Source organism: Mycetomoellerius zeteki, unplaced genomic scaffold (assembly GCF_001594055.1).
Source record: "Mycetomoellerius zeteki isolate Tzet28-1 unplaced genomic scaffold, Tzet1.0 scaffold415, whole genome shotgun sequence".
In the NCBI taxonomy this organism is placed as follows: Eukaryota; Metazoa; Arthropoda; class Insecta; order Hymenoptera; family Formicidae; genus Mycetomoellerius; species Mycetomoellerius zeteki.
The window spans coordinates 2,123,330-2,139,309 of NW_017257409.1; the positions used below are offsets into that span (position 1 = coordinate 2,123,330).

General features: G+C 28.1%; 1 protein-coding gene across 1 annotated transcript in view; it reads right to left on the reverse strand.

Annotated features, from left to right (window-relative positions):
- The window catches only part of SLO2 (slowpoke 2), a 104,453-nt gene that overhangs the window by 47,617 nt on the left and 40,856 nt on the right, over positions 1 to 15,980 (reverse strand). Inside the window, 3 exon segments of the mRNA XM_018453866.1 lie at positions 1,228 to 1,426; positions 3,172 to 3,271; positions 4,969 to 5,048. Coding sequence (XP_018309368.1) covers positions 1,228 to 1,426; positions 3,172 to 3,271; positions 4,969 to 5,048 — 379 coding nt within the window.

Consider the following 15,980-nt stretch of genomic DNA (forward strand, 5'->3'; position numbering starts at 1 on the left):
TTTCGAACAAAATCTTCATTAAAAAGTTTATAAATAAAATAATTAAAATAATAAATTAAATATATTTTTTTCTTTTTTCGTGATTTCCTGCGAAACAAAACAAAAAGGAGCATATGTCCATAGGACTTTTTTTCTTAGTTTTTACTCCTCTACACGCTCCCGAAGTTTTGCCATTTAATTTGGAAACACCCTGTATAAGTGACTTTATAATAGGAGAAAATTTTAATATACATTTTTGCTTTACATTCTAACCTAGTCTAATTACCAATGTAGAAATAAATCTTGTCAACCTCATTCAAGATCTAGTAGATAATAACGAATAGATAAGTTTTCCAACTCGTCACTGGGTAGTTACTAGTTGCATATTCATAATCAGTTTTTGTAATGTAATTGCTCTCTAGTTACAACATTAAAAATATAGTAATAAAGGATGCTGTTGTATCTGAAACATACAATCTAGCTACTATGAATATGCAACTGGTAACTACCCAGTGATAAATTAGAAAATTTATCTAATCGTTACTATTATATCTACTAGGTCTTGAATCAAATCGACTAGATTCATTTCTACACGGGAGAGTTTTCTTTACAGTTTTAATCAAATTAATAATAAAAATACGGAAAAATATAATTTATAACCCAAATTGTGTGTTTATTTCACTCATTGAATTAAATATTATTAGAAAATTATATAACTGTGTTATTTAGACAATACGAAATGTCTTTATCAATAACGTAGTAATAGCGCAGTATGTGAAGTAAAAAACTCAAAGTCAGGAGTTTTGTGTCCTACCAGGTATAAAAGAATTTTTCATTTAAATTGTGTTGTCTGGGGATTAGATAAATAAAATGTTAAAGAAGAAAAATAATCTTCAATAAAAAAAGGTAAATATTTTATTTTATTTTTTTATTTGCTATTTAGTCCAGAATAGACAGCTACTATAGTTTTTTTCCTTGGCTATTAGTTAATTTTCTTTGTACAACTACTAAAAGAATTAGTAAGCTAATAGCTATGTAAGACACGATTTTTTTATTTTACGCTTAAATAAACATGAGGTTCAACTACTACTTGGAAATTCTGAGTAAAGAGAGAGAAGAGAAATATTTTGATCGTATAAACCATAAACTTCTTCGGTGAGCAAGCCAATAAAATAACGAGTGTGCTTAGGCAATCGAATATCGAGTAATAAAAACAGAATTTATTTGTGGGAGGGAAAGATGACGTACCTTGTAACCGAGGTAGGCAAGTAGCAAAGCTTCGGTTAACGACACCATAGCCAAGATGACTTGGACAACCCATAACTCTAAGGGTCTTCTGACCCATAAGATCGCATCCCAATTGATGGTCGGGTGTTCCTGGAATTCCTCCTCCGTCAAGTTCTGCGACGCGAGAAACTCGGTCTTGTTGCCGGGTATACAACCGTAACTAGGAAGAGATAGAGAAAGAAGGATTATAAGTGACGGATGAGTGTGTGAATAGAGAGAGATGGATTGTCGCGCAGTATTTGGCGTGCACGAATTCGATAGATTTTCGATATCGAGTACATCGTTTGGATCGCATTGAAGGATACCCTCAAGTATCACATCACATGAAAGAATAGAAAGAATAAAATACCGAATGTCGAAAAAAGTTTATACAGTCCATCAAAACCGTATTTTTTATTAAAATTTTCGTGTCGAAATTTTATATGTCTATATACTTTTACTAAGATTGCTGTTTCCATCAATAATAGTTTTCTTCAAAAATTTAGAGTCAATAGTTTTTTAACAAAAAGAACCTCACACATTTCTTACAAATGTACGTGCATGTTTACATATTATATTACATAAAGAAATACATTATGTTATCTTAAAGAGAGATAACAGTTCATTGTCAGATCATGTCAGATTCTTCAGAGTTTCAATCTTCCTTATCTTTTGACTTTCTGTAGTTGTGGTAATGGAAACATTTGGTCGCAGAATCACAAAATATTACAACATATCTCAGAATAGGGTAATTTGATTAAGATCATTTTATAAAAAACTTAGATGGATTCTCTTTCAATAGAATTATTGATTTTAATTATAAAATTGCTTCACATATTAAAAGATTGTGATAAATTTTAAAAAATAGAAGTTTAAAAAATAGAAGATAAAAACTCTTTAAGAAATTAAAATATATCGATTAAAATTTGTAATTTATCTAACAAAAAGCTAATAATAAAGATTACAATCTTATGTAAAATTATTATCGTAATAAATTTCTTAAACTTTTGTTAAGAAGATTATCTCTAGGTTAAAAAGGTTATCTCATGTTTATGAAATAGTATTTATAAAAGAGAGAAATGATGGTTCATCCCGTACAAGTACTAAATTAATATTTGTACTAGTTACAAAATATTAATAATGTCCGGATATAAGGTACAAATTATTATTTATTCGAAAATATTATACAAAGAGATATATTGTAAAATCTTTGGAAACATTGTGCCATTCTCAGGCATGCAAACAATAACACGTCGCATCGTAATTGTCGTACTATCTTATTTGCGTCTTATTCTGAGCCATGATAGAAATGCTGCATAATATTGTAATCGTGCATGAATATCGCGTTGCTCACATGTTAGAGCGAACTCCTACCTAGGAAGATAAAATTTTTCTAGAAAATCGTCCGTCGGCGACGAAACGGAATGAAACCAAAAGAATCTCTTTATTTTCAGCATTGCAATTCATGCTGCTACATAGGATGTTCCAGATTTCTTACATTTTCTTTTATTCTAGAATTCTTCCACTAACGTGAATATATTTCTACTTTTAATAAAAAAATAAAATTTATGTCAACAACTTAATAATAGAAACACTTAATGATTTTTTTTACCAAACAATTCGAAATCGAAAGGAAATGTAAAAAAAATTGTTCATTCTCTGTTCCATAAAACACTCAGATGCTTTCCTTTTTATTTGTGTAAAATAAATGAAGCGAAAAAATATGAAACTCTCTTCTTCCTCCCACACACACACGCAAATTAAAAAATAAAAATAAATCCAATTTAGACAGATAACGAACGATTTTCGAACAGTCCAAAAATCTATGATAATATTCGAATTTGAAAAATTCAAATGTGGACATGATTAAGTTTAATGCAAAGTTCACGCTTAAAAGGATTTACTTGAATATTTAATGTAGCTTACCATGCTGCGAACGTTGGATCGTTGTCGGTAATAACCCTGAATATATACAGGAAGCATGTTAAGAGCTTGAAGAAGAGATTGGCAAGTCGTATTCTCAAGCCTGAAATATAAATTTCATTTTTTTTGTTGACTTTTACATTTTCATTTAATTTACATTTCTGTTGTAATTCATTCAATTCATTTCTCTTTTTTTTTTTAGTAAGTATATAATTTGTCTTAGTTTTTTCTTTTCTTTTCCTTTTTCATATGTTAAATATAAGTAATAAAATATAACATACTTCAATTTATAACTTTATATAATAGATATATGTATGTTAGATTTACAATCTAAATTATAAATGTGAATCTTAAAAAGTAATTGAAACGTCTTTACACTACCTTCTGTTACTAAATTCTAGATATAAATACTTTCTTTCAATATTTTCAAAACTTTCAGTAGTTCTCTTTTCATATAAAAATTCTTAAAATATTAATATCTCTTCTCTTCAACATTTTTATCTTAAGTTAAATCTAATGCCGAAATATCTTTCATTAAAAATAAAAGTGGCCAACGCTTTGTAAAATTATTTAGTTATAAACCGAAAATATTTCTAAATTTGATAATTACAGTGAAAGTTTTATAAGATAAAAGAATAATTTGAGAAAACTATTTGTCGGAAATTAAACATGATAAACAATCGCTTCAAAAAACATAGAGTGTATAGCATAGTATATAATGAAAAGATATTAAAATTTACAAGCAATAAGACTTATTGTTATGTAGGATTGGTCTATGCTTAGGTCGAGTATTGACCGAGTATTGATAGCTTTAATGAGATGCTTTAACCAGTTGCCCGCGACAAACTTCACAAAGAGCAATAAAGCGTTGACCTGTTGGATTTACATCTTAATGCATAAGTCAGATGCAAAGGCCAACACTAGCAAAAAGAAATTCGTATAGTGGCACAATATCTATTAACGGTTACCGTCATCACAGTTCCAAAAGAGCACAATTGTGCTCTTTCAGAATATCCACAGAGATGGTGGTGATATTCTTAAGATTGCTTTTGGAACGGCTTCGCTATTTCAAAAGGAAGCAATCGAGATCGCTTCGCGGCAAGCCAGAAGACTGTTGACGACAATCTGGCTATTTCCGCCGACAAATTTGGTAGAAATGTAACAATGATACGGCGATGTAGTTAAACTTATCTTGGAAGTTATATCATTACTTTTATTAAAAACATTTTCATCTTCATATACATGTACCTTGTTGTTATATTTTATTTAAAATACCAAATTGTAATAATATTTTGAAATATTAATATTTACAGTTGTTAATAAAGCAGAAAATTTGGAAAGTTATGTAATAATAGATAGATAAAACGTGACACATATATATTTTATTGTATGTATTTCACGTGTCACAATATAGTACAGAATGTAATAATGCTATCAAATAGCGTGAGATAGAACTATAGATACGAGTTTATGATAGCGAATCTCTCTGTACAATGAGAGATGTGTGTATGTATGTGTGATATCAAATGTATCAATGATATCATATATGAATTGTAGCAAATTTTTATAGCAATTAATTTTGTAACAATCGTATCACGGCTTTTATCACAGAAATATAGAATAAAACAGAATACGTTGAAATACAAATTTAATTAACACTTCTATGATTGACGATGTAAATTGTAGTAGTTGAATTTACGAAATCTTGTAACTTTCTATAAAAACTTCTCTCTTTTGTTACACATATCTACAACTTAAAATTTACTATAAACATACCATACATAATCAATATTTACTTACTCGAACGTTGATTCTTGATGAAGTACAACTGCAGTCGTTCCTTGAATGTATTTTCATTCACATAATACTCAACGCGAACTCTGGAAGCAGAAATACAACAACATTATTATTAACTGATTTCGCAAACTTTTCGTAGATATTAACTATAACGTACATATATATTATCTAACTTTACATAATAATATTCAATAACTTTTAACCATATTCAATAAATTTTCAATTATATTCAATAACATATAATAATTTCCGTATATATACTCGTTTTTATGTAAGATATGCAACTGCTTCTAACATAGGTATATCGAAAATTCTTATTTTTTCGATAAACTCTGTTATAACATTCTATAGCAAAGCAATCTTATGCATTATATCTGTATCGACATTTGCATTTATATATATATATGACATGTAATATCATAAGGGAATATCTACATATATCGGTATAGGAAAACTTGTTGTTCGACTGGAACTATCTCAAGATCAAAGCAATGACAAGAAATGTCGCTATATTATCGTATGACTAATCAAACAGCGCAACAGTGTGTGCTGTATATACACCATTCAAATTCTCATTATTGCTATCTACTGTCTATTGCATTATATCCACGAGTCATTTCCTTTCAGCATTATAGAGCAACATGTAAGATCCATTATGGAAATTGGTATGCGTTGACTATGATGTAAATTATACAATAACCTATTTTCGATAGTGTTTTTCTAAAAAGTGTATTTCACATATATATGGTGCTTATATTTGATATTTGTCTATGTTATATGAGAAAAATATTAAATTTTAATAAATATTTGTTTGAATAATTTTATAAATGTTTATTAAATGTACACAGAGAGAAAAATGTTTGATATTTGTAACTATAATTATAGTAATATATAATTATAGTTACAAATACCAAACATTTTTCTCTCTGTGTACACACATATTTATTTAATACAAGGACCATTAATTTGATTTAATTATTATTTTTTTATTCGGTAAATACTTATTTACCGTAAATAAATTTACAGTTTACTCAGTACTATTCAAAGAAATGAAATACTAAGATTTAGTTTTAATGTGTGTAAATCTTTTCAGTGTATATTATATATTTAAATATTATGAGAAATTTAACCTGCATTTTGTTATTTAGTTATCGGACAATTTTAATTGTGTATGATATTTAAGATGAAATTTAAACACACAATTACGTTAGTATATTGGATGCGTTCGGAAACGTCGCTCGGATGCCTCCAATGTCTCAGATTCATCATTTATCCTTATTTAACATTTAATGTTACCTATAGTTAATATAAGATTTGATAATTAAGACGTTAAGTTGTTTTATTTAATTAACTGATCGTTATTGATCATGTTATTTATTATCCTCGCATTTGTTATACGTCCGAATTAAACTTCAGGTCAAGGAACCAAATTGTCTGCGTGCAATGACCGTCATTATTGTTATTGTTAGTACTGCAGCGAAGCGAGCAAGCCGATTTTATTGGCCGGCTGTCATCTTGCGCACTTGGTGGTGCACCGCTGCAGTCTTTATTTTTAACCGCGGTAAATGCGTCGGCGTTGCGCCGAGAATAGCGTCGCGTGACGTCATCGGGCCGGCGTCGACAGGCGGTCTGTCGTATGGTATCGTTCCCAGTTGTTGAACTGGTTCTTTGACCCACATAACGTCACGAATGCCTGACCTAGGCTATTCGTCCTCGGCAAACGTGGAAAGCTGATGGAAGAAACGATGCCGATCGAGACGAATGAACCAGTGTTGCATGCACTTTCATGTTTGAAGGAACAAGTTGACAAAGATTCATGAACTCGTTAACCAATTTTTTTACAATGATATTGTATCTGTCGTACTAAGAATTAATTGTTTTTTTTTATTTCATAAAATCGATGGAGTAATTTCTGTTATATATTTCTGATATAATTTTATTTGACAAAGTTTTATACAGATTTTTTTACTTACTATGAAAAGAAATCTAACAATTATTAACAAATGAACCATCATGTTTAATATTTGCAGTTATCAAATTATCTAGATAATTATCTACAAAAAGAATTCATTTCATCTTATTTTTAGATTATTAGAATATATATTATCTCCATCTTTATCTTAAATAAAAAAAGTGTTATCTTTTTCACATACATATCTACATTAATGTGTAATGAATTTAATACGTATCGATGTATTATAGAATTTAAAATATTTCTTTTTAAAAATAAAAAAACTCGCAATAAAATGATAAAATATTATTAACGGCAGACAAATACGATATTTCTTTTTTATAGAACGAATGCTCGCACTAATATGTTTATTCATTTTACTTATACCTTTTTAGTATTCGGATTTTATTTTTTCCCTCTACAATATTCGAGCATACTTATTTCCTACCTTGTTCCTACATTTTTTCATTTATTATTTCAGTATCGTGCAGAATGTTTTAAAAATTACAAATAAACAAACAAACTTAATTATGTTAAATGATTGTGTTAAGATTTGTAATTCTGGGTGTTGTTTTTAAAGTATGTCAGCGTTTATGTTTATTGCCTTTCTTTTTCCATACATTATAAAAATTATATCTTAAATATATATAAAAGAAAATATACTCTTTCAACATTGAACTATTTTTATCTTTAGACTTTAAATCTAAAGAGAGAATTAAAGTTTTTTACTTTTTATTTACACTTCAAACAGATTTTCTTGACATAAATATGTGATACAGGGGAAGGTCGGGTAATATATTGTACAGAGGCTAGTATGAGACAAGAATTGTTTAAATCATTTATTAAGCCACTAGCAAGTAACAAGTCCATATACGTGAGAGACGGAACTTCTCTATATCGATAATAAAGACAGTGTTATTGTGTATTTTGTTGTACAGCTGCTGTTTACGTTGGCACGAAGTTATGGATTTAAAACCTTGCTTGTTTTAAAGCTGCTCGTTTTATAGTGTTGCTTTTTCATCGCAAGTCGTTCGGGTAGTATTAGACAATGAAGTGACGGACAATATTGGATAATCTAAGTAAGAATGAAAATAAAGATAAAAAACAAAAGTCAGCGAATGCCGTAAAAAAATATTAGTGTTTAAGGAAAACATTAAACAAGATGATGACAAAACTAATTGCGTCATCTGCAGAGAACATTTTATTGGAGACTGGATTCAGTGCAATGTTTATAAAGATTCAACTTATGAAAATTGTGCTACGCTTGAAGGAGCTAGTCTTTTGTATAAATGTGAAGTTGGTATGTTCAAAATAAAATATAAAAATTTGTAATTAATAAGTAATTCTCTGCAATAAGATAATAATTTACTTCGTAAAATGTAATAAAATAAAATTAATAAAATAAATAAAAAGTAAGTATGTAAAAATAAATAAAACGGTTTAATGATAACGTTATAATAAATAATCATATCTAAGTGCTAAGCTTTCAGTGTTAAGAATACGTACAAGACAAGATTGTGTTTAAAGTATGACATAATATATCTCCAAAGTAAAAATAAAAATAACACAATCCGTAAAGGTCATACGAGTCACGGGCTGATGAAGGTGCCAACGATTAATTTCAATCTTAATTAATCATTAATGTGTAGAATCCTCTTTATTGAACGTTTCGACTCACTTTGGAGTCCTCCTCAACAATACGAGTACATATGTGTAATTAATATGTTGAGTATTCCGTCAACATGAGTCACTCACAGGTTCCCGATTATAGTGGATCCTCAAACGGAACATTCAACATGTTTCATGAGCTTTGTGTTTATATTGACAACAATTAAATCTGATCTTCATTATATACATTTAGTTAATTTCAGTCTCACATCTCCGAATAATGTTCGACAAACACGTTACATTATTCGGAGATGTGAGACTGAAATTAACTAAATGTATATAATGAAGATCAGATTTAATTGTTGTAACGTACAAATTATAAAATGTTCGACAAACACGTTACATTATTCGGAGATGTGAGACTGAAATTAACTAAATGTATATAATGAAGATCAGATTTAATTGTTGTTAATATAAACTTACAAAGCTCATGAAACATGTTGAATGTTCCGTTTGAGGATCCACTACAGTCGGGAACCTGTGAGTGACTCATGTTGACGGAATATTCAACATTAATTACACATATGTATTGTTGAGGAGGACTCCAAAGTGAGTCGAAACGTTCAATAAAGAGGATTCTACACATTAATTATTAATTAAGATTGAAATTAATCGTTGGCACCTTCATCAGCCCGTGACTCGTATGGCCTTTACGGATTGTGTTATTTTTATTTTTATTTTAAGATATCTCCAAAGATCATGACAATTGAAAAAGAATAATTCTTAAGGATTTCTCATTAATATCTATTAAATTTAATTCTACAGCAAAGCAATTAATTATTTGTGTTTCAATTTTATATTAACGTCTTAAAATTTTCATTTTATTATTAGTAAAAGATCTCTAATAACAAAAAAGTCTAATGATTTTATACTCAAATTAATGTAAAGACATAATTTCTAAAATTAATGTAAGTACATCATTTACTTTGTTGTGATAGCTGCAAAATTAGCATCAGCAAACAAAATAGAAAGTTTTCACTTATTCCATATATTGATGTGATATTCAATGTTTTTTATTGATATAAAAAAGATATCATGTTGGACAATGTCTGAAAATCATTGAGTTTGAAAGATCTAATAGAAAGTGACATATACGCAATGTATCCAGCCAATTCGGAAATTCCACAGAACATTGAGCGAAACGATGCATTGGTGAAAAATTGTCGAGTTTGAATGATTCGACAGGAATGCAAATCCTTCAAGCTCCACAGGAGCATCTATCGATTCTGCGAACGATACAAAGCGAAATGTATCAATATCACTCGAGTTTTGCACGCGAATATCGCCGCAGTCTCCGCGATGTGTGGTAATTTAACGCGATCGGCCGTGTAGACGAGAAAAGCCCGTTTAGTGGGCTGTGAGTAATGTCACTGACAAAATACGTGGGCCGATGCAACCGATGTTCCTGTTTCGAGGACACTCGAGCTAAAAGAACGCATTTACGCTGATTGAACTCGTAATTTTTGCAGATAAATCCTGTTCGCAGTCAGATCAAAAACATTCTCTAACTCTTTTAAGGCTATCGAATGAGGACTGTGATGAGAATCAGATTTGAATTGAATCTACGATATCCGTATATATGAGATTTATTGCGTACAAAAATACTATTTCAATAATTAAGTTATTAGAAAAAAAGAACTGACAAAAAAATTTTTAATAAAAACAAAATTTTGTACTCAAAATATGAGTTGTTTTAAATCACAATCAAATTACTATGTTTAAAGTAAGTAAAATATGTATTTCATCATTCATCATTTTAAAAGACCAGTCCTTTAAACTGAGCAAGTTTATAAATCAAGTGTTAATAGCCATCAATTAATCGTCATTTGGGATCGTCGTTTCGATGCGACAAATCGAGAATAGAAACGACCTGCTGTATCGTCGGAAGATAATTGACAGCTTCATTACGACGCCGTTTCTAATTACATCGCATAGGGATGTGGTTCACGGAGATCGTCAGCGATTTCCAATTGAAATTGCGTTCTGGGAATCGCGAGGTGACATTTGCGAGCCACATCAGACTTCTCACTGCAGATGCACAGTAAAACCAATGCAATTTATCTCATTGAAAGTATTGATCAAAGATATGAAGAATAAAATCGATTTACTATTGAAACGTGATTTATTGTTGATGTTTGCTTTTAGTATATCATAAATAATTTTATCTTAATTTCAAGAATTGACTTGTGCAACAATTAAAGTAGAAATGTTATATGATATACACGTTATATATGATATAACTTTCGAAATACATTAACATACAATATGCATTCATATAAATATTTAATGATATAAATAAATAGATAATTCTATAAATACATTCTGTAAATCAATAAGAAGAATAAATTAGAAGTTTATAAAAAGGTCCATTTAATTATCAATTAATAAATAATAAAAACAGTTGATCTTTTCGATGCGACACTTATTATTAAAAAAGATTTAAGTCATACAATGAAAAAAATTACTTTTTAACATTTAAAATATTCAAAACTTTCGAAAATTTCGCTGATACATCTAAAAATTTAGTTGGATACATATCTGAAAATAATTTTGTTGGATCATCAAAATAAATATATAAAAAACTTAAGCATAATGAGCAATAATACATCAAATTTTGATATTTTAACAACTAACTTGAGCGTTTTACATAATTATTTTGATAGTTCAACAAAATTATTTTCAAATCTGTATATCTATATACATATATAGCTAAATTTTGAAACACTTCAACAAAACCATTCTTTACACGTGGCAATAAAATCACTCAAAAAATTTTCCACAACAAACAAAAAGCAATAATAAATATATAGTACCAAATAGATTTCATAAAATTTATTTAGCTATTATTTAAAAAAAAATTCTTAAAATAACATTAACTCTAAGCAATATTATTGTAATTAAATTATGATAATTCCAAACAAGTAGATAAAGAAAAATAATCAGTGAAGTACTTATTAACGGATGTTAATGATTATTTTCCTTTATCTATTTGTTTGGAATTATCATAATTTAATTACAATAATATTGCTTAGAGTTACAAAAAGTTCCAAATTTAATTATGTTAAATTTAATGTAATTATGTAAACTCTCTCTCTCAGTCATATTGTTTATCAAATTATTCATAAATTGAAAATACCAAATATTAGATACACCAAACAGGAATAAATTTCACATGAGACTTGGATTATATTACATCTGGATGATTTGTAACTCATTATACGTTAATAATTTTGTGTATGCATGTATCCAATTATATCGGTATAAGAAAAAATGATTAAGTGAACAATTAGGTTCAGTTAAATTAAACCTGTAATTATTCGTCTATTGAATTGTGAATTAATGTGTTGACAGCAAAGCGATTTTAGCGCGCAAAGAGAACAATGACTAGCTTAAATGAAGTAAAATATATTCATTTTATTGAAATAAATATCTATATGACTGGATTGGGTCGCCACTAGAAGGCCAATTCACAGTAATGAGTTTCGGAAAGTTGTCTCGACTTTATGAACTTTCCACCTACTGCAAAATATAGCTACTGCACTATGCCACATAAATTTATTATTAAGCTTTTTTTAGTACTGGTAATAATAACATTAACTTCAATATCAATAATTAAATAATTAAATAATTAAATATTAAATATGGAGACACAAATTTTATTAAAAATTACTTACTTTTAGACTTTCCTCTTTTTTCAGCGCAATTTTTGTTTTTTCAATAATTGAGTTTTTCAATAACCTTAAAAAATAACAGCTGATTAGTTTCAACGCATTCCCATGGGACACCCTGTATATCAGTAAAATCCTATTTTTTTTAAATTTTTTAATAATTTGTGGAAAGATACTGTTTGATTTTCAAATTTTAATAATTTGTTTATAATTTTGAAGGATCAAAAAAACCCAATTTTTCCAATTTTTCCGTGAATTATTTTGGTTTTTTCCCCAAGGGTAGAAAAATTCATTTTGGAAAAATTCATGTGCTCGTAAAACCTATACACGTTTGCTTCTCAGTTCCTTCCGTAAAGGAAATAATTGCGTATAGGGTACACACACAGCGGGATAAGTTAACAGAAATTTTGAAATTGTATAAAAGATTGAAGTCGCATTTGCCCTCTCTCCCCTTGGTCGAGAGACGCGTGTTGAATAAAAACGCGTGTTGGTGAGGTTAAAATTTAAAAATACAAACATACCCTGGTGAAAAAATTTTGCTGAAATGATTCTAAATGTTTTGGAATATTTCAGCGAAATTGCTGAAAATTTGCTAAAATTTCACTGAAAGTGAATTTTTCAGCTAATATATTGAAAAATCGCTGAAATTTCTCTGAAATTTTGCTAAAATTTTGCTGAAAATGAATTTTTCAATTAAAAATCGCTGAAATTAAACTGAAATTTTTCTAAAATGCTAAAATTTTGCTGAAAAAATGTTTCAAAACATAAAATAATTTCAGTGAAATTTTTCTATCAGGGTGCAAAAAAAATAAAAAATAATTTTTAACAAAAAACGAAATACCTTCGTGTATAATACTGTGTAGTATGAGTTACGAAGAAGAAATTGATTTACATGTCTGTGATATGTAAATCTACAATACAAATTTATTTACTAATTTTCACCAAAATCTGTCAATGTATTTGCAATGGAGAACTTATTCAATACTATACTGTATATTTCTAGTATACTATTTTTGATTGAAATAAATTATTAGGTAACTTTAATAACCCTTCGGGATTATATAGTGAAAAAAATCATGTGTTGTTCGCATCGGACATGCAAAAAATCTGTAAAAAGATAGAGATAGAAAGAGAGAGAGAGAACTCACACAAAAGAAAAAACTTAATTATAAATATTTAGTAGAATGTTTTCCTGTTACACAAAATCTTTGGTGGATAGTTAAAAGCAGTACCTCAGCAAATGTAATGTAACTTTTGTTTGAAACTGATAGGTACATCAACTATGCACAAAAAACATTCCGTGAAATATTCAGCTGTTTTCGTCGTTGATAAAAATGTCTCCTTTTGCCATATCCACTTGAAATTAAATAAAGTAGAAACTCACATGTTATTTTTTCTTTTTTATTATAACAAAAAAATAGTTTATGTCACACATTTTTTATGACAGAAAAGTACTTTATGAACGTTCAACTAAATAATAAATAACAAAATAATAAAATCGTTAAAAGGTATAAATCTATCAAATATATTTTATGAGTTTACATATAGGTACTATTTACTTTTTTATATATCAATCGACTTTTATAAAACAGACTAAATAGTTCATTTTAACATTACATCATTTTAATAAATATATGTATATTAATTTTTCAGCAAGTAAAATAAACATTTTACTGTATTTTTAATTCATTGCAGTAATCGACAATGCAAAAGAAATTTTTATACTTTGCATTGTTCATAAGTTATAACAATAACTAATTTTTTCATGCAAATTAGTAATTTTGAACAGGTCAATTTTATGAATAGAAAATAATTTAATGCAGACTATTCAGTTTCAACATACAGCTTCTTCAAAATTACAATCTACATCAATCTATATCATAAACGTAATTTGTAATATCGCGGAGAATTCCGTCAGCCTGAAATAATTCATATGGATGTAAAGAGAGATAAACCCAATCTCTAAGTGAAAAGCACTCGGACAGTAACGTTAATCTTTTAAGCTGCAGGATATTTAGCTTTTAGCCCTATATTAGAATTGTTCTAATCTGTAATTGTTATAATTTCACTATCTATAATCGAAATATATTACTGATCTATATCTCATTCATCTATAATTATATAGCGACCTGCCTTCGCGTATACCATAAATAGAACTACGACGCCGGTCACCGTATAAAAATACTCATCGGCAACCTTGCACTCCATTGACCGCTTTATTACTGTAATATGTCGTAACGTATTTTCATGTACATGAGCGCGGCCTTAACTCGTATATGTATCCTTCTAAAGTGGAAACTAGATGAAACAACGTGTACATTAGTTCATAATAGTTCACGTACGTATGATGAACTGCGCTAGATTCCAGAAACTGCTTTATAGCTAGTGCTGCATTATATATAGCAATCACAAACCAAAAACTCTTTTTACTTTTTATTCTCAATACGTTTTGTAGTTGATTAAATTGTATCCGAAGAAAAGGAATCAAATAAAAAAAAATGTAATCAAGATATATTTCATATTATAAAACACAATAATATTTATATTACAAGATTTCATGTTTTACACACTAAAATGTTATATAAATTGCTCACAATTACGATTACAAATAAATTTTCAGGTAAAATAAAAAAATTTTTTTAAATGTATCATTTTTTAGTAACATGATATAGATATTACTTTTTAAAATAAAAAGTAAGTAAGGTATATAAATATATAATATACATAAAATATTATAGAAAAAACTTAAATGTGCTGAAGATACGCTTTTTTAATAAATAGATTAGATATTTATAGAATAATATCTATAAACAAATAGAGAATGTTAATTTTAGAAAAGTTCATTAAAATCGAATAAATTTTCAACATTTCTCTTCATTAGACTAGACTACCTATACAAAGTATACATATACACAACATAAGTTATCAGAATTTCTTTAGCATAAAAAAAACTATTTATAGTTTTATTTTCCTAGCTTAAAACATTTCTAATCTTTCCGCAAATATATTTTTGATATCTTTGTTCAATAAAAAAAATTAACAAAGAGAAGGTTACGGGATTAAATATTGCGGGATTTTCTAAAGCCTAGGATGCACGTAATGATTGTATCAACTTCAAAGAGAGATTCTTTTAGGTTTAGGGATTGTAACTTTAGGATTGTAACTAATCCTCATATACTTCATCTGGAATTTTTCATATAAAACTCGACTTTCACGCAACGTGCGTGTCGCAAGAGAAAAATAGTCGAGAATGAATATTTATATAATACATAGGGGAAAGTTGCCGAATGCGTACCACTCTTAACTTATTTTTTATTATATTTTCCATTTGGCACTATTTTATATGCAAATGAGCATTAAAAATTGTAGTTCGAGGTTTTGGACGCTTATTATTACATGTTTAATTTTCCACCAATAACAAATTAATTTATTATAAATCTTTTTGTAACATGCTGCAAAAAATACGATTTAGGCAACCGGTCGCCTAAATCGTACCTTTTTTATAGGTATTTTTTATCGTATTTCCTTTGAAAGTATTGAATTTATGAATGAAAACAATTAAAAATATAAGATTAATAAAAGAAATCATTAACTAATAATATACCTAATAATTAATACCTAATAATATCATACCTAATAATTAATTAATACCTAATTTTAATAATTTATTGAAGAAGATCAAATATTTTATAATTATTAAATAATAATAATAAAAAAACAAATGACAC